This window comes from Haemorhous mexicanus, chromosome 6 (genome assembly GCF_027477595.1).
Source record: "Haemorhous mexicanus isolate bHaeMex1 chromosome 6, bHaeMex1.pri, whole genome shotgun sequence".
In the NCBI taxonomy this organism is placed as follows: Eukaryota; Metazoa; Chordata; class Aves; order Passeriformes; family Fringillidae; genus Haemorhous; species Haemorhous mexicanus.
This window is the reverse complement of record NC_082346.1, coordinates 19,556,438-19,575,472: the sequence shown is the minus strand read 5'-3', so window position 1 is coordinate 19,575,472 and position 19,035 is coordinate 19,556,438. Positions and strand designations below refer to the sequence as shown.

At 37.0% G+C, this 19,035-nt stretch overlaps 1 protein-coding gene across 1 annotated transcript in view; it reads left to right on the top strand.

Moving 5' to 3' along the window:
* Positions 1-836: 836 nt before the first annotated feature.
* Positions 837-19,035, top strand: part of MUC2 (mucin 2, oligomeric mucus/gel-forming) — a 70,003-nt gene continuing 51,804 nt past the window's right edge. The window contains exons 1-23 of the mRNA XM_059848210.1: positions 837-918; positions 2,496-2,760; positions 5,181-5,295; positions 5,444-5,534; positions 5,921-6,030; positions 6,248-6,464; positions 6,898-7,023; positions 7,713-7,830; positions 8,165-8,303; positions 8,823-8,933; positions 9,937-10,006; positions 10,369-10,506; positions 11,048-11,212; positions 11,778-11,872; positions 12,766-12,892; positions 13,547-13,802; positions 14,693-14,745; positions 15,011-15,120; positions 15,554-15,705; positions 16,145-16,283; positions 16,852-16,962; positions 17,267-17,446; positions 18,497-18,736. Of these exons, the coding sequence (XP_059704193.1) occupies positions 849-918; positions 2,496-2,760; positions 5,181-5,295; positions 5,444-5,534; positions 5,921-6,030; positions 6,248-6,464; positions 6,898-7,023; positions 7,713-7,830; positions 8,165-8,303; positions 8,823-8,933; positions 9,937-10,006; positions 10,369-10,506; positions 11,048-11,212; positions 11,778-11,872; positions 12,766-12,892; positions 13,547-13,802; positions 14,693-14,745; positions 15,011-15,120; positions 15,554-15,705; positions 16,145-16,283; positions 16,852-16,962; positions 17,267-17,446; positions 18,497-18,736 (3,198 nt within the window). The 5' untranslated portion in view covers positions 837-848. The remainder of the gene's footprint in view (positions 919-2,495; positions 2,761-5,180; positions 5,296-5,443; positions 5,535-5,920; positions 6,031-6,247; positions 6,465-6,897; positions 7,024-7,712; positions 7,831-8,164; positions 8,304-8,822; positions 8,934-9,936; positions 10,007-10,368; positions 10,507-11,047; positions 11,213-11,777; positions 11,873-12,765; positions 12,893-13,546; positions 13,803-14,692; positions 14,746-15,010; positions 15,121-15,553; positions 15,706-16,144; positions 16,284-16,851; positions 16,963-17,266; positions 17,447-18,496; positions 18,737-19,035) is intronic.

Below are 19,035 nucleotides of genomic sequence, written 5' to 3'. Positions count from 1 at the left end.
AGCTTTTGTAGGATTTGATGTGGGACAGCAGACTGTAATTTTATAATTTATGTAAAAAGTTTACCAGAATGAGCAAGAATGTTTAGGGGGATTGAGAACAGTAATGTTTTTCCATTTACCTTTCTTGTTTTTTCTCTAAAGTTTGATATCATGTGAGAATCTCTACAGCTTTGATGGACATTCTGTTACACCATGATAAGGTTTGAAAGAGCACCTCTTTTACTGTAAAATCCTTGAACCTACTGTGTCACCCAGTCTCAATTATGTTTTGGGCAAAATATGTAGTATGGGCAGTATTTTGATTTAGATGTTCTCAAGAGCTGTAAAAATTAAAGAAATCCAATAATTGCCTGCAAAATAATTTTACAACACATGATGTGCTGTTCTATAATTTTAACAAAAATCATTCTCTGTGATGATAAAAAATGAAAAATTCCTTCATTTTGAAGCCTTTATTTTAGGGTCTCACCTTAAAATTTCTTCTAGGGATTTCTTTATTCATCCACCCCAAATTCATTATTTGCTATGGGAGTTGCTAAAGGTTAAACTTGGTGTGAGCATTTGAAGGATTTAAAAGCACAGCATCCTGTAGATAAAATAGAGCAATAAAAAATTACATGATCGCTGAATCAATATTACAGTTTCCTGTATGCTGAATTCCTTCATTTATGGTGAAAAATGATTGTCTATTTACTTCTTATCTTCTGCAAATATCACACCTGTTTTTTCACCCCTCCTCTTGCCTCCTCCCTTTGAATCTCCTCCCCTGTGAGAGAATCAGTTGTCTCAGTGGATATTATAAAAAGCTGAGTTTTCAGTGGAGTTCCCATTCTCCCACCTTAGCCACCATGGGGCTAAGAGCGGCCAGCCTCTTCCTCCTCTGGCTGGCTCTTTCCTCTGCTAATGAAATAAAAAAAGGTAAGTTCTAGAGATGAAATGGTAGCAGATTGCCTCCTGGCAAAGAGGGAGAGAGTTAAAATATTGCTGTGGAGCTAGAAGGAGGCTGTGCATTTAAACAATGCTCTGGAGTTTTAGGATGCCTTAAATCGCTTAGGCTTTCAAATACTGCGGCTGCATTGCTTGGACAAAATTGGTAGATCCTACTTTATTTGGAGAGATTAGTGCCTATCTCTACTGCATTGATTTCTAGTTTGATGTGCTTGGAAAATATTTTCAGTGTTGCTTTTCTTTCCATGCATTGAGTCTTTACTAGGTATGGCGAGAAAGGGACTGTAGGACTTTGAGAGGTTCATTGTTAAAGTGATGAAGGAAGTGGATGATTGTGTCTTCTGTTGCTTTGGAACAACATAAATTGTTCCTCAAAAATGAATGTAATAACATTGAAAAAAAACCTTATTTTGTCATTTAGGACATTTTTAACCCTTTTGCAAAAGCTCTAACTTACTGTATTTTTTCTCAAGTTTGAAGCGATGGAATAGAGCAGTCATACTGAAAACTGCTTTTTAGAGAAATAGGTGATTAATTATATCCAGTGATCAGGTTTGGGCTATTGGTCTGCTGTGTCTTGAATTCAGCAATGGGAGGAAAGCTTTACCTTGCATTTGGTCTTCCAGCTGTGAGCTCTGGGAGGATCTCTGTGCAGCCTTCTTTCTGGGGAGGGAAGTGTTCCAGCTTGGCTGGATGTATCTGGTATGATTGATACTATCAAAATACAGTATCCTAGGGGTTTTCTTAGCAGTTTTGCTTTCTCATGTTAAATGCTACAAGAAAATCTTGTGAAATGTTAAGATTCCCAAGGATGCTTGGCTTTTATGATTCACCCCTAATCTACAGTATCTGGAGATTGATCAGATATTGTTGTTAATTTGTATTTTTGCTTGGTGTAGATGGCAGGGAAAGCAACAAATAATCTTCATATTTTGCTGTTGCAAAATCTTATTTTTTCCCCTCCTACCATGGCTATTTTCTGACCTATATTCTGAAAAATTTCTGTCTTACAGTAATAGAAATCACTACTGCTTTAGGAAAATAAATATTTCACTGAAATCTCCTGTTGTGCATAAGTCCTTTCATAACCTTTAAACTATTAGCCTTCCAGAGTAGGTAGTACTTTCTTGATTTCCTACCTGTTTAGTTTCTAGTACATGTTGCACGAGGAAAGAAGATAATTCTTGTAAAAAATTAATATTGATAAAAATAATACTGTGATTAAGAATAAAATCATATGCTTGGCACAGAAGCCAAGTTAGTGGTCGCTATTAAGTTTCCCTGCCTCATGCAGATAAGTTCCTTCACCTCAGTGAAGATTATAGGATATACCCTGGTCCCAGAATTATTCATTACCATCTTACTCTGCTTTTGAGATTTCCATATTTTCTGCTGACCTGGCAAATACTTGATCCCACTTGAAATCTATGGAATCACTGTGAACATAATTGCAGGTGGTTCCTACTGTAAAATGGAACACTTACCATTTTTCATGCTAGATTGTTTCTTGCACTTCTCATCTCTATTTCTTTTTCATCACTTAACAGGAAGGACAAGAAGCCACGGCCACTATGTCTGCAGCACTTGGGGAAACAACCATTTCAAGACTTTTGATGGAGACATCTACCAATTCCCTGGCATTTGCGAGTATAATTTTGTTTCCGACTGCCGAGAGGCTTACAAGGAATTCTCTGTCCACATCCAGCGTGCTCTCAACAGCAATGGCCATCCTGAGATCGAGTATATTCTGGTGAAAATCAAGGATATAATGGTCTACCTCAAACCCAACCTGGTTGTGGTGGATGGGCGGATGTAAGTTCCTTTGCTATAATGGTATTCAGAGAAATGTGCTGGGAAGATAAAAGCAGGATTGATTCTTTACACAACTGTCTGTGTACCATTACAGAAACTGCTGCAAAGCATTTCCACAGACAAACAAACAAATAAACAAACAAAAAAGCCTTTTGAAATTCAGCATTAAAATTGCTTTGAGGAGGGGCTTTAATACTAACTGTCATTTCTACACTGGCATAAAGGATTATTTAAATACAAGTCAGGAATAGGTTTGAACAAATTGTTCTTCCAGTTGTGCAGAGAACAGTACTGCTCATGAGCCAGATTTTTCACTGGCTTAAAATGATGTAGCTTCATTTCTTTAATGGCATCATCTTGAGTTTACCTTAGCAGATGTCTAGCAAATCCTTGAAAAGGAAATGCGTTTCTCTGGGGTCTTCTCCTCTTATTTTCTGCCAAAAGAGAGGTAGTTTTTTCTGATATTCGTAAATACTTCTTAAAGATCTGATGGCCATTCCGCAAGGGAGTTTAACAGATATAAAACAGGTCAAAATTCACACCAATTTATCTGTGGCACTATGTACTTTTTCAGACTAAGCAGTGTTATTTTGCCTCTCTTATAACACGATTACACAAGAAACTCAGCTGACACCATTACTGATACTAAGTAGTGTCTTAACCTAGTCTTTCCTATCATTAGCTTTACCTTGTAGTGTGTGCCTTTATACTCTGAGTCAAATGAAGCAACTCATGAGTTAATTAGTATGTTTGGCATAATTGAAAAAAAGAGAACTTTTTAATTGTCATTGGAGAACTTGGTTTTGCCTAGAATTCAGCTTTTGCTCTAAAGTTTGGAAGCCACTGCAATGAAAATATGTTCAAAGATTGAAAGTAACATTCAGTTTTCCAAAGATCATACTTAATAATAAAATGACAGAAAGTTACAAAAAAATGCGTTATTGCCTCAAATTGAAAAAGATCTTTATTGTGCTCTCAAGTCTTAAAAAGAACTACATGAAAAACAAGATAGAAGTCCTTTTAGAACTGTTTCTCTCAAAGTAAGCCATTTTTGTCTTAGATAGACCTTATTGTCATAAAACACCAAATCCCTGCAAAACTGGTTTTTACTGCTTTGAGAATTTTTTTTTTTGAGAACTTAATTTTCCATATTGCTTCTGAAATGATAAATTATCTATTGTCATGCAAAATAGCATCTCACCATGCTGAAGTAAATCCTGTAAAGTAGAAAAGTGTATGGATTAGCCTTCAGGTACTTGATCCACTGATTGATTGAATGTCATACTATTAGAAAAAAAAGATAAATATTCCATGCTGAAAAGATGTCCAACATTTTATGCTTTCCCTCAAGAAACATAATCCCTCAAGACTTTATTCTTTATTCATGAACAATGCAGTGAAAAGCAGAAATAATGATCTCTGAGTTTGCACCTAGATGTGTAAGTCATTTGGGCATGTTAAAAAATGCCTGAGGTAAATAGCTGTAAAAACCCCAGTGACAGAAAATCAGGTGATAAAGTTCTCCCAGTCAAAAGACTAGTTAAGAGATGTGCATACACATGCATGAATCTTGATGGATAACAATTACACTGATAAATCTGTAGAAAATTAACCAGTTACTTTGACTGGATTCCAGTTTACATTACTTCTCTTTGAGTAGACTCTAGTTCTCTGTGTTTTATGGGGTAAGACTGCCTGCCACAATTCTTTTATTGCTGAATGAAATTCAGCAGTTCAGTTTATTTGTAAGACAGACACAAATTGTTATCACACAAAAATATCTGTGCTCAGCCCTCTACAAAGTGTCTTTTGTCACCATTAACAAGCTCAGTCCTGTACACTTAAAACTAAGTAACTAACTACTGAAAGAGCTACTGAATTCTTCTTAACATGCTCCTTTCTTTTCAAAATTTTGTTGGCAGTCCCTGTAACTGCCTGTGCATTCTGAACTCTCTCTTAAAGAGGCAGTTCCTAGCAATAGAACATTAATTCTCTCTGAAATGGTTATGAGATATTTTGGTAAAGAAACACTGTAAATTATGTTGTAGCTCCTTTCATTGGTGTAAAGTATTAATGAGTGTTTGAATATCCTCTGTCAATACCACGGTGATGATGGTTTTTCTTTGATTAATTTGAAAACATCTGACATTTTGGTATTTTATAAGTTAAAGAGCCCGAAGTGTTGGGTAGGCTTTTCCTCTGAAATTGCTTTGCCATTTAAATGAGTTTTTGAAATGAGTTGTTGTCCTGAGTGTCAGAAAGAGAAGACTTTATGCCTCATTAAAACAAGGCACCCTGTGCAGTTAGAATGAGGTAGTCAGACTAGTTTCTCTATTCCTTGGGGTATTTGGCTTATTACAGACATTCATGTCAGCCCTTATGTTTCTTAACTAATGCAAAGTCTGTGATTTTCTTCCTAGTGTGAAGACACCTTACTACACCTCTGGTGTCCTCATTGAGAGCAATGAAATTTACACCAAGATTTATGCCAAATTAGGCATGGTTCTGATGTGGAACCAGCAGGATGCCTTGATGGTATGTATGATCAAAGTATTTTTAATTGGTATTTCCTGGGTTTCTTGGGATATTTCTCTATCTTGGTAGGAAAAAAAAATGGAGGGGGAAAAAGGAAGAATAAAAAGATAATTCTTTTATGTTTTTCATTTTTCTTTTCATTATTTAGGTGGAGCTGGACAACAAATTCAATAACCATACCTGTGGTCTCTGTGGGGATTACAATGGCATTCAAATCTACAATGAGTTCATCAAGGGAGGTGCGTCATCCCACCATACTGACAGTTGTCTTCAGAGATAGGCTGACAAGCCCTGTGCATTGAAACATCACAGGAGAGCAAATTTCACTTGAGAGGTTTCTGTGATTGCCCCAGACTAAACATTAAGTTCCAGTGCTGCATTCCTGCAATTCCTGCATTCTAAGTTCCAGATTAATCTTTCTGTTCTTTACTAGCCTTCTTTTCCTGTTTCCCCTTTACATTTTTAAGCACAGTTAGACATCAATCAGAGCAGGTACCTGTGTCTAACAGGTATATTTGATACCATAGTAACTGTTTCCCTTGATCAGTAGAGTTCCAGAAATCAGGTGCTCCTTGTTGTCAATTTTTGGGGCTGAGCAAGTTCTCTTTCTATTTTTTTCTCATAGATGCAAGCTACAACTCAATTACATATGGGAATATGCAGAAGATCAGCAAACCCAATTCCAAATGTGAAGATCCAGATGAAACTCAGGCTCTTCCAAGCTGTAATGAGCATGTAAGTATTTCTTGTGGTGAACTTCCTTGGCATGGACACATAGAGGCATCCTTGTGCAACAGGGAGTTAGTTGCCAGGAGCTGGGAGGACTGTCTCTTCTGGGATATATGGTTACTTTTTCCTACCTGTTCAAAAGACAACAGGTTGGTTTTTTTGTAAGATAAGAAATGTCCAGATACCTGTAAATCTCTTAAACATTATTCCTCTTCCTCCTCAGCGCGATGAGTGTCAGAGGTTGCTCACTTCCCCTGCATTTGCTGATTGTCGGCTACGTCTTAATTTGGAAATGTACATCCAAGCCTGCATGCAGGACAAGTGTGCCTGCAATGGGAAGAACGACTCCTTCTGCCTCTGCAGCACCATCTCTGAGTATTCCCGCCAGTGCTCGCACGCGGGTGGCCGCCCGGGAGAATGGAGGACACAGAGCTTCTGCCGTAAGCAGCTACACAAATTTTACAAAGATCCAAAAGTTTTGTGCATGTAGCACCATAAAATTTAAATTCATTACTTCTTTACAAAGCTGTTGGGAAGTATTACAAATTTCATACTGGTAGTGCTAAAAATAATATGGTGTCCCTGTTTTCTTCTTCTGTTACTTTTACTATTAAGAAATATTTTTCAGCAAATTCTGTTCCCATTAAAAAACCTGAGATTTGATGCTGCAGGAGATAGGAATAATTTGATCTATTTGAAACCAAAAGAAGTAAATAAAAAAACCAGGGAAAGCAGTTCAGATTCTGATAAACTTGCTTTGTCATGTGGAGTCTGGCTTGAGACACCACTGACTTGAAGGGAGTAGGGTGTGGTTTCTCAGGAGAGATGGACTGAACACTCAAATAACTCCTGGTGTCTTTCTTATTCTTTCAGCCAAGACCTGTCCTGCTACCATGGTCTATAGAGAAAGCAGCTCACCCTGCGTGGATACTTGCTCACACTTGCAGATCAGCAGCCTTTGTGAGGAGCACTACATGGATGGCTGTTTCTGCCCTGAAGGCAAGTGTTATTCTAGCTGTTGCATCTGGGACAAAAGCAAGAGCCCTGGCTAAGGAAGTTATATGAAAATACTACATCTAGTCAAATTATATCTTAGAAAAGAGTAGTGCTACTCATTATTTTCCCCCCTAGAGGAAAATAACTGTAAAATTTTCTAAGGAGGTAATAATTGATTAATTAATTAATTAATTTATTTCTAGTTCAAACATATTAACACAGTGACAGGTAACAGACCTGCTTTTTAATTCTCAACAAGTGGGTTTTGGATAGTATATAGTAAGTCATGCTTTTTAGGTTGAATAGCTCTGAGACAATGGACACCATTTGCCCAGAGAGTGGCAGTGACAGACAGTGAGTGAAATTCTCAGGCTTGCAGTCAACCTTAGGAAAGAAGATTACAGTGATAGTCTTCACAGCCAAAAAGACTAATAATCCAATCATTTGACATTCTGAGATTGTTCTTATATGCTTGCAATAACCTTTTTATCTGTGTATAGCTATATAAATGAACAGACTTGGATTTTCAAAGCTGAATCAAAGTTTTTTCCATCTGTCTTGTATTACAAAAAATATAGCCAGTATTCTTCAAAGTTTAGATAATCTCAGCCTGTGTGGCAAATTAGAGTTTTTCCTCTGTGGAAATTGCTAATTTGAAAAACAGCTGGAATAGTTAATCTTGTGTTTTATAGGAACTGTGTATGATGATATCAGTGAAAAAGGCTGTATCCCTGTTAGCCAGTGCCACTGCAAACTCAGTGGAAAGACGTATGCACCTGGAGAAAGCATTTCCAAAGAATGTGAAGAATGGTAAGGATCTTGGTTGTTGTACACCTTTCTTTGAATGATTGTAAATGGACTTGCATTTTTCAAATTTCCACTTGGTCATAGGAGATGTTCTGAAAACTCTCTGAATTTAATGTTTATGTTGTGTATCTATAGAACAGGATTTCTGGTAAGTTTCTTATGGCATATGTCAGATTCTATGGCATATGTCAGAGGGAAAATCTCAAGGAAATGGTCAAGGGTACAGTTTTAAAACACCTGGGGATAGCTTGCTGGTTGCCAGACATACAGATACTTTCAGTGCTCTCAGCTCCTCTAATAACTACAAGCATTTTTTGTATTATTTGTCTGTTTATAGCACCTGTAATTCAGGAAGATGGACCTGCAAAGATCTACCCTGCCCAGGCACATGCTCAGTGGAAGGAGGTTCCCATTTTACCACCTTTGATGGGAAGAAATACACCTTCCATGGAGACTGCTACTATGTGTTGGCCAAGGTATTGTGTACAGTGGGAGTGTTCTCTTGTAGAGTAAAACAGTGTCTGTGGGCTGATGTGTATCAGCTGGGAGTGATTGTTCTAGTCCACTTCCATAGGGTGAGGGAAGCCAAAATGCTGTTAGTTGTACTAGAAAATTCAATATTTAGCTGTAATAGCTCTAAGGGGAAGCTGGGGACTTATTACAATGGGTGATTAACTCAGTGGGATAGAAAACTACCTATGCTGTCATTATCCAGTGAAGTCCTTTGTATGTAAGAAATCAAAAGGTCTCAGGATTAGAAGTTCTTGGCCACTCCTGTAATAGCTAAATCTGAGTGTCAAAACCAGGTAGGGAAAAGAGGTAGGCAGCTGTTTCATTCATCCCTAAAATATCTGGTGTTCGCTCTTCTAGAGAATGAGGAAAATCTTGTTGAGCTAGGAAAGTTATTGTAACTGATTAATTTAGTCATTGTTGTGGAAATAATCTCATGAGAGTTTTAATATGACTAATGTGCATTTCTTTCCCTGTGATTGTAGGGTACCGCAAATGAGAGTTATGCTCTCCTGGCAGAACTGGCTCCCTGTGGCTCCACAGACAAACAGACCTGCTTGAAGACTGTTGTGCTGTTAGTGGATAACAAAAAGAATGTAAGTGCTGTTCTGTGGATTCTGCTAGATATGTTGAAAATTAACATATTTCCCTTAATGTGGGTGAATACTTTTTTCTTCTGGAGTCATTATTGTGGATAGATAAGGGACCTCAGACAGGCTGACAAACAGCTCAGGTTTCTGCCTCGAGAATTCAAAATAAACCTAAACTTAAGAAAATATGAGATTCAAAACAAGTGACATTTCCTCCTCTTCTCTGCTCTGTGTGATATGATTTTTCTCACAGAATTCCAGGTATCTGGAAGGAAGAGAACGTATTCTTCTTCACCTCATAGTTTTTTTCTTCATTCAGATAAAATTTTATACTTCTAATTGAGTCTTTTTCAGAAGAAATCCTCTCTTTAAATGGTGATACAATCCAACCTCCTCCAATATTCACTTTTGTATTCTCTTTGTTTATGAGAATATATAGACTATCTCTATACATAATTTACTTACATATACACATGATTTTCCTCACATATTTATAGACTTCTGTGTCCTTGACAGCATTACTAGAATGTAAGAAAACCAAATCAAAATCCAATAGTTTCGTGTTTCTGTATGTGGAGTAGCATTTTTTGAGGAAGTTTAATAAGCTGCTTTCTTACCATGTCAGAATCATATTAACGATCACACAGAAGCTGTAGCACATGCTTTAACAAGGAATAAGAGCTTCCTACAGATCCTGAAAACCTAATATTTTCTTCTACTTGCTGAAACCAAAGTGCCCAATATAAATGAGTTTTGCATTTCATTATTGCCATGAATTATTGTAGGCAGATGTAAGAGAAACACTGAATAGCAAGACAAAACCTTAGGTGTAATCTATAGGGCTACTGCCATGTTCAATTTTCAGACAGATTTTTCCTTCCAAAAATTTGGAGTTCTAGACAGAGCCTAAATGTGTAAAATGTCCTTGCTGTTAATATTCCTTGTATTTGTAAAATCTTAGTTTTCCTCAGTCTCTGGAACCTCATTGATTCCATTTGCCATTTCACAGGTGGTGGTTTTCAGATTGGATGGCAGCGTGCTCCTGAATGAGATGACAGTGAATGTGCCTCATGTGTCAAGTAAGGGACACAGCCTTTATGCCAAGTCTCACACACCTGGCTTCTCATGTAGGGGTGTATTTTTATAGGGGCAAAAGTGGAGGAGGTGTATTTAGCACTTTCCAAACCTGGTTACATGGTGTGGGCATGCCCATTTGGTTCTGATCCCAGAGAGCAGCCTTTATAAGTAATCAACTTGTTACGTTTGTAAGCACCAGCATCATATCTAGTTGGCCAGTGATTTTTAAAGAAAAAAAGATATTAATTCGATCCTGGTATCAGAGATTTCATGCTGGGTGATACATGAGAATCTAGTAAGAAGTGTTTCTTTTAGCAGCCTGTGTGTATTTGTTCATTACAACAGTTCATGTTTTGTTTTTCAGCCAGCTTCTCAGTATTCAAGCCATCTTCCAACTACTTTGTTGTACAAACTCCTTTTGGGCTTCAGATGCAGATCCAGCTGTTTCGAGTCATGCAGCTGTTTGTGACTGTAGATCAATCACTTAAAGGAACACTTCAAGGCAAGTGTCTATGCAAATGGGAAGCAAAGTCATGCTGTTTCACAGCTGAATAATTATGTATTCTTTATATGAGTGATAGCTCATGCTACTTGTTGATTCAAGGGGAGAAAACAGAAAGATAATCGACTCAAGAAAACTAGAAATGTGTTTTTATTTTTTGATATTGAAAAGACCTATCACTCTGTTGCCAGTACATAGGTGTTTCTTAAAATATTCTTTACTTTTGTATTTAGTCTATTTTTAAACTATCCATAAAATCAGGTTTTTGGTGTATTTTGTAGTTTCAATATCATCAGAAAGCATAAAAAATTTGGGTTAGAGTAGTAATCTCTTGAAGCGCAGATATATTCATGGTTACTATTCTTGAAGATATTGAAGATTTAAACCAGGGCTTCTAAAACCACAGAATTTATAGTATGCATTAATTTGATGTGGAATAGTCAGCTGTTTCTAGTGTTTGTGATCAGTTGTCCCTTTCCTTTGACCTTTCAGTATGAAATAAGTAATGCTTATGTGAAATTTTTACCTTGTTCTTGAATAGGTCTTTGTGGAAACTTCAATGAAATGGAAGGTGATGACTTTAGAACAACCAGCGGGCTGATCGAGGCTACAGGATCTGCCTTTGCTAACACGTGGAAAGCTCAGTCCACCTGCGCAGACCAGGCAGAAAAGCTGGAAGACCCCTGCAGTCTCAGCATTGAAAGTGGTAAGCACATTAATAAATCAGAGGGTTGGCTTCTGCCAGGATAAGCAGTGTCTACTGTGCATTATTGCAACAGGCTTGCAAGAGTTGTAGTGGGGCATTGAAGATTTTTTACAGGACTGTAACATTAATAATTAATATCTTCAAATACACATACATACAAGCACTTCATCAAACTGAAGTGAAAATTTAAAGAGTGATTGTAAAAGAATCCTGAGGTGGTAGAATGGCAAAAACAGTCATTAATTTGTACTATCTGCAAAGACAGCTTGTATCTCCTACCATTATCTATCCTTATGTTTAACTTAACTTTATGGTCCCCAAATGGAAAGAGCTGTCACAATTCTGTGTGTACAAATTGCAAAACTACGGTGCAGTTTTTGATTTTATGACTGCATGTCTCTGAAGGATTAGAAATACATATGTGGGGATTGCATGTAGTTTCTCCACTCCCCAAAATGAACATGATTCTCTCATTTGTATTTCTGCACTGCATTTGTGCGGCCGCATAACTGGGCATGGCACAAGGAAGATCAGGAAATGTGATTAATTTCTCTTTTTTTTGCAGCAAATTATGCTGAGCATTGGTGCTCTTTGCTGAGAAACCCAAAGGGTCCTTTTGCAAGATGTCACATAGCCATTGATCCTTCAGAATACTATAAGGTATTGTAATTTTGCACTCTTTTAGTACTGCATTATTTCAGATGGTTAACTGTAGACATTTATCATTGTTTCAACATTAGAGACATCAGTGAGTAACTTGTCCATAAGAGAGGCTGAAGTTTTTGCATTGACTGATTCAAGCAACATAGCATCCGAAGTATCTCATATGATGAGATCCTTATGGGCTGCTGCTGAATAAAAATGTAAATTTTTTATTTTGCTTTTTTACTTTTTGTGACATGTTTATTGGCTTGGATATTTGGACTAAATAGAAGACTCAAGAGCTGCAGATGTGGACAGTTTAAGTTTAGAAACATTAGTTTCTATAAAGTGGGGGAAAAAATTCCAGCCATATATTGGTTGGAATGTAACACCAAATCATTTTCATGCCAGAGTCTCCATGAATTCTTTTCCCCCATGTTCATCTCTGTTGAGCAGTAACAGACGCTCACCTGAGGAAAAGGAATTCTAAAATCATTGCTTGTACTTGGAAGTCAGTGTGAGCTCAAATGTTATAAAGGTCTTCATAGACCTGGTTAATATTTTGCCTTTATTATTCTAGTTTTTGTGGATCTCTGCATTTCTAATTAGTAACTGAGAATGAATGGTATCAATATGCTTTGAAAAATGTGTTCTTAGGAGGCTGACTGCTTTTTAAAGGTTCAAGAGGCTTGGCTTGCATTAGAATAAGCATCCAAGTATTTTCATTGTGTATTAAATGAAGCAGCACTTTAACTCTCTGGTCTTTGTCCATTCCTTTCACTGTTCTCTGGTCATGGGAATTAATACAAACAACATCAGGAAAATCTGATAGGACATTTTGTAGCAATCAAGTTGTAATTGCCCATTGATTTCCTGTGGACTTATTGACCCGTTTGTTCTTTTTTTTTCAGAAATGTAAATATGACACCTGTCTCTGTGAAGACAGTGAGGAATGTTTGTGTGCTGCCCTGTCCTCTTACTCAAGAGCCTGTGCTTTCAAAGGGATCATACTGGGAGGCTGGAGAAAGAGTGTCTGCAGTAAGTAATGGGACAGTAATCCCTGTGGAAATAATTAACCATGAGAAATAAGCAGGCTCTCTCTGAATTTGGTTGTTAGTGATCCATCTCAGTGTTAAGGGGTTTGGAGTATATAATGGACCAAAAAGAGACAATGCTGATAATGTTTACTAATTCATGTTATATTCTTCAGATGTAATTTGAATTTTTTATACTTAAAAATAGAAAGCAATATTTTTAACTTTCATCTTCTTTTCGCAGTCTAGCTAATATAATTCCATTTACTAATGGAATCCCAGCCATCAGGGCTTTTACTGTGCATTTGTTTGTAAATGTCTTTGTTTCTGATCATGCTTGCTCTACATCAACAGTTCAGTCTGTTTGAGACTAGCAGTTTATTATATTGTGCTCACTATCTGATTGTCAGTGTGTGAAACAAATAGGGCTATGAAAGTAGAAACTATTAGTAAGTAGCAGTTAAAAATAAATCTTCAACTGGTAAAGTTAGGTTAGTGTTACTTATGACTTCTGATATTTTTCTGATACTTTAGTAAGATCTAAGGGAATGTTTTTATCACTACATTCGGCACAGCCAAAGAAACCAAAATGGAAACGTCAAGGCCAAATTGTCCATCCTGCATCCCTTATTTATCACTTTGGTTTTTTTCTCTCCAGGCAGTGAAGAGTCTTCTTGCCCAGGAAATCAAGTCTTCCTTTACAACCTTACAATGTGCCAGCAAACCTGTCGCTCTCTTGCTGATGGTGAAAAGTATTGCTTGCAAGACTTTGCTCCTGTGGATGGGTGTGGCTGCCCACCTGATACATACTTTGATAACCAAGCTAACTGTGTGCCCATCTCCCAGTGCCCATGTTATTACAAGGGATCATACCTGCAACCTGGGGAGTATTTCACAAAAGATGAAGAACGCTGGTATGTTTTATTTTGACTTCTTGTTTGTAGGGGAAAAGCCCTTTAAAAATTGCTTTTTAGGTGTAAGGTGCTTAGTTTTTTTGGTACTTTAATGAGTATTTATAATGTATTTCACAACATCTTCAAGCTGAGCAAAGCGTTGTTCTGTTGCAATGCAATTTATCAATAATTGAGAAGTGCATCTTGCTTTGGAGGTGTGAGTATTGGCCTTCGCAGATAAATGTTATTCTGAAGCTGCAGTGTTAATAAGGCTTTGTTAGGCAGAACAGTGAAAGGAAGATAAAAGGCCAACTATATGTTATGTTTGCTTTTCTAGCAGTCACAGATTGCTTGTTTTCCACTGGAAGAAGATCCCCTTGATATGTATTCACTGTAACATCGGCTTTTGAAAACAACATTTATGATTCTTTTATATTTCCCCATGGTCTCTGGCCACAGTTTGCTGCCTAAGTCATCAGTGCAAACTGTGGAATAACTTCTCTTATCCAGCGGAAGAAGCATATAGGTCAAGAAATTTGCAGCATATAAATTCAATGAAAATACACTGTGTATCCAAATGGAGGCTTTGATTTAGATTGTAATTATTATCAGTGTCATTACTATCTAATTCATGAATTGTCATAGAACATAGTATTAAATATTAATAGAATAGCTGTCATTCCTTAAAACATAACCTTTCTGTGCATTATGCCTAAAACCTTGCTACACTTTTTCTCCAATGAAAAAATTCATTAGTGTAATTCAATAGAATTGGCCTTGAAATTCCAGTAGAAATTATGCAGGATATCTTTAATAAATACTCTCACATTTATATAAACAAGTCCTTAGACTTGAATTGAAGATATTAAGCTTGCTTTTTAAAAAAATTTCTACTTACTTCACTTTTCTAGTGTTTGCCGAAATGCAAAGATCCAGTGCACTTCAGTGAAAATAAGAATGAAAAGTAAGTGACATTCTATAAACTAAACTAGAATAAAATCCATAGCAAATCCCCCAACCCAAATCTACTTCCCTTTTGATTCGCTATTTGCTTGTTTTGCATGGTTTTTTCTCTTTATGTAAAACAGGAATGCATTTTCAACTTGTTCTCTCTTCACTAAGTCTATTTTTTTAATAAGGACAGACTGAGATTTCTGTCTGAGAAACTACCACGTTTCACTAACATTTCTTTTGCCTTGATTGATCTAAACCAGCAATGTACCTTTCAGGTGAAAAAGAATGTTCTTCTAACAAGACATACTTTGACTGCAATGCATTCTCAAAGTGGACTTCGCAAACACCTCTACAACTTAGCTGTCATACTCCTCAAACTGATCATGTATGTATTCAACTTTTCTTTGTGTCTTGCTTTCTTTGTTCTGTATTCTTTACATGACATGGTGCTACACAGCAAATACAGTTGTAACTGTATTTGGTTAGGTATTTGGAAGGTAATAAATAGCAGTTGATTTCTCTTTGGTTTAATCTGCCCTTTTTTTCCCCCGCATGATAATAATCTGTTGCCATTTTCACAATGGTTTCCTTCTCCTCTTTACTGTGTCTTCAGTAGAGTCATAATTTCCAAGCAAAAAAGAATTTGAGTTCTTAGACAATCCAAAAAGAAAAGTGTTAGAAACCTAGAAAAAAATAACCTTATGAAACTAATCCATATTAGACTGTGTGGTTCTAAATGCAGATTTTCAAGTGTGAAGATGTGGAATTAAGATGCAGTGCTTTGTCATAAGGTAACCATTTCTCCTTATATTCCTTAGTTCCAGGCAGAGTGCGTCTCAGGCTGTGTGTGCCCTGAAGGTCTATTTGATGATGGCAGAGGGGGCTGTGTTGAGCAAAAGGATTGCCCGTGCATTCATAACAATCAGTGGTATTCTTCTGGACACAAGATAAAAGTGGACTGCAACACCTGGTGGGTTCTAAGTGTATACTCTCTTCTAGAATATATTTTATGCAGTATATTCATAGTCTTAGCTAGGCTTATGTACTACAGTAGCTGCAAAAGCTGGAAGTATTATCCTTAATTTTCAGGAATACTTATTGTTTTCTCAGAAAATACAGATTCTGCTGGAAATATGGGGGTGGTAGTTACCTCTGCTTTTAGTAGGCATCTCTTGTTGGGAAAACTCATTCATTTTTTAAAAAAAAATGCTATCAGATCTAAAGATTGTAGCTCAACAGAGTAAAAATCATGTTATAGGCTTAAAAACAGGCTTATCAATTGAAGTTGAGGCTTGGATATTTTGCACATGATCACATTATATCAGGCAGTTGCTTGGTTTGTTCTGCAGTTTTTCAAACAGCACGCTCTTGGTGAGATCTGAAAATTCAACTTCTCTGCTCTCTTCTAGCACCTGCCAGAAAGGGGTTTGGAAATGCACTGATGACGTGTGCTATGGGACTTGTATGATATATGGAAGTGGCCATTATAACACTTTTGATGGGAAATTCTATGACTTTGACGGGAGCTGTGAATATGTTGCTACTCAGGTAATGCTCATCAGGAGGGCTGAAAAGCAATTTGATTGCCTTGAAAATCTACTTTCCTCTTTGGTTTTCTCATTCCTTATTGCCTGTCATCATTGTTCCCAAGGGGTTCACACATTCTGCCAGGATAAATTGCGTATTTTCAGTGCAGGCAAGCTGTGTGAATGTGGCTTTTTTTGTTTGGGTTTTTTTTTTTTTCAGATATAGATATCATAAATTACATATAACAGAACTATGTTACAGTGAGAGGTCATTATCATTTGTGAAACAAATCCAAATTCTAAACTTAGAAATTTGAAATTTTTATTTAAAGATATATTCCTCACTTTTTTTTATTGTCCCACTCTTTTTTCCAGGCTGAGACTGTGTTAACTGTTTATATATGTGCATGAAAGTATGCATATATAGCTATGCATCTGTAAAAATATGTGTGTGTAGGATCTCACATTCGAAGGAGCAGTAACTATTTATACATTGTGAAGATTTAAATGATTGCAGTTCTTATGAAATTAAACTACAATGAAATATTCTACCTAATTTTCTCATGTTCTTTTTTTTGATTTTTCAATAGGACTTCTGTGGTGACAAAAATTCCAGCGGCTCATTCAGTATCATCACAGAGAATGTCCCTTGTGGAACTACAGGAGTCACCTGCTCAAAGGCTATCAAAATGTTCCTAGGGGTGAGTGATGACAGTCAGTACATATCAGTAATCAAGTATTACCAAAAATGTAATGCTCTAAAGTCACATCCCTAGAAGCAGCTGTAACAAGCATTAGAGGCCCTATCAAATTATTCTGTAAAGGTGTAGGTTCTCAGGTGATGAAAACTCTCTTAAACAGAAGTGCTACACCACTCCCTGCCATCTTGGAAGTCATCCCAGAGTTTTAGCTACTGGTTTCAGAATGAGTTGCATTGTTACAAGTGTCTAATATTTTGTCTCACCATAGAAATTAGTGTTACAATACTTCTCTTTTATCTTTCAGAAAACTGAACTGAAATTGGAGAACAAAGAGTACAAAGAAATTCAGCGAGATGTTGGTGATGATGTGCAGTATTGGAACAGGACAGTTGGCCTGTACCTGGTTATTGAGGCTAGCAATGGTGTGATGCTGATCTGGGACAAGAAGACTACAGTTTTCATCAAGCTGAGCCCTGATTACAAGGTTAGTGCCTGTCTGTCTTCTTCTGAAGTAGTATTGTGAATAGACAAGGAAAAATAAAAGAACATAAATGTTCTTTTATTCTGACTCCATGTCTAATTCCTATATTCTCTGTGCACTAATGGTCAGCTGGCATTATTACAGTCACAGCTTGCAGAAGTGCTTCTGAGATTTCTTAGACGATATCACAATGCATTGCACAGAATGCATAGGATGTTATTCCGATAGAGATAAACATCTCAGGCAGTACTCTTGAGTTTGTGAGTATTGATAGCCAATCATCCAGAATAATTTAGAGGATGTGGACTGACTGCACATCCAGAATAATTTAGAGGATGTGGACTGACTGCCAATCATCCAGAATAATTTAGAGGATGTGGACTGACTGCACATGTGCTTGGAAACCTACATGCAATCTCAGCCCTGTGTTAAAACCAAACTCCCTATGCAACGTATGGCCATGGTTCTGGTTCCTGAAATTCAGCATGCTGAATTGAAGAATATTGAGGCATTTTACAGTGACATACTGTTACTTGAGGGGATTGGTGGACCTTAAATAACACTACCAAAAACCCACCATTGAGGGCAGATTGATACATTTTCTTTCAAGAAAAACAGGTCCCTGTCATTTCTTTTCCATGAATGAAGAAATGGTGATCATTATGTTAGAAACTTTCAATAAAAACAGCTTTGAGCAGAAATTAATTATCTCAGGCTTATTTTAATGGGTGAGTTATGATAAATTGAGAATGGAGAATAAATAATTCTTCTCAGCTGTAAGAGGCTTGGGCATCCTTTGATGTTTCAAGTTGGATATGGAAATACACTAGATATAAATGATTTCATGGAGGGAAGATATGGCAGCTGAATAATTTGCTGAGGACAGACAAATAAAAATTTTTTTTCTGTACAAATCATTTGACAGTAAAGAAGAAAGACATCATTTACACAGACAGTCATTTGATATTTTTCATGTCAATGTTTTCCTCTTACTTTGCCAGAGCCTGTTTCTCATTTCCATGGTATATTTAAAAGCTCAATTTTCTTTTCCAGGGCAAAGTGTGTGGTCTGTGTGGCAACTTTGATGACAAGGCAAACAATGACTTTACAACAAGGAGCGGACTGCAGGACAATAATCCTCTGAATTTTGGAAATTCCTGGAAACAATCTCCCATGTGCCCAGATGTCACAGAAGAGATTAAGCCCTGTGATTTGAAACCACACCGGAAGTCCTGGGCAGAGAAAGAATGCAGCATCATCCAGAGTGAAGTCTTCAAAATTTGTCACTCCAAGGTTTGTAGAAGACAGTAGGTGATGGGACAGCGCCGTACATTTCTGATAATGCAGAACCAAAAAGACTATAAAAAATAAATGAAGAGGTGGTAAAATAGATTGATTTTCAATTAAGTCTTGAGTGCAGCTACAGGTCAGAACATCATGTGGCCTTAGTCAAAGTAGTCTGAGTCTCTGTGGCAATGGGACTGTGTCAGTGGTGGTGGCTGCCCCAACTGTACAAACCCATATTCATCACCACAGTTTCACTGCTACTACTCTGCAAGTTAGTTTCAAAAATGTATCCCGAACAGGCCTGT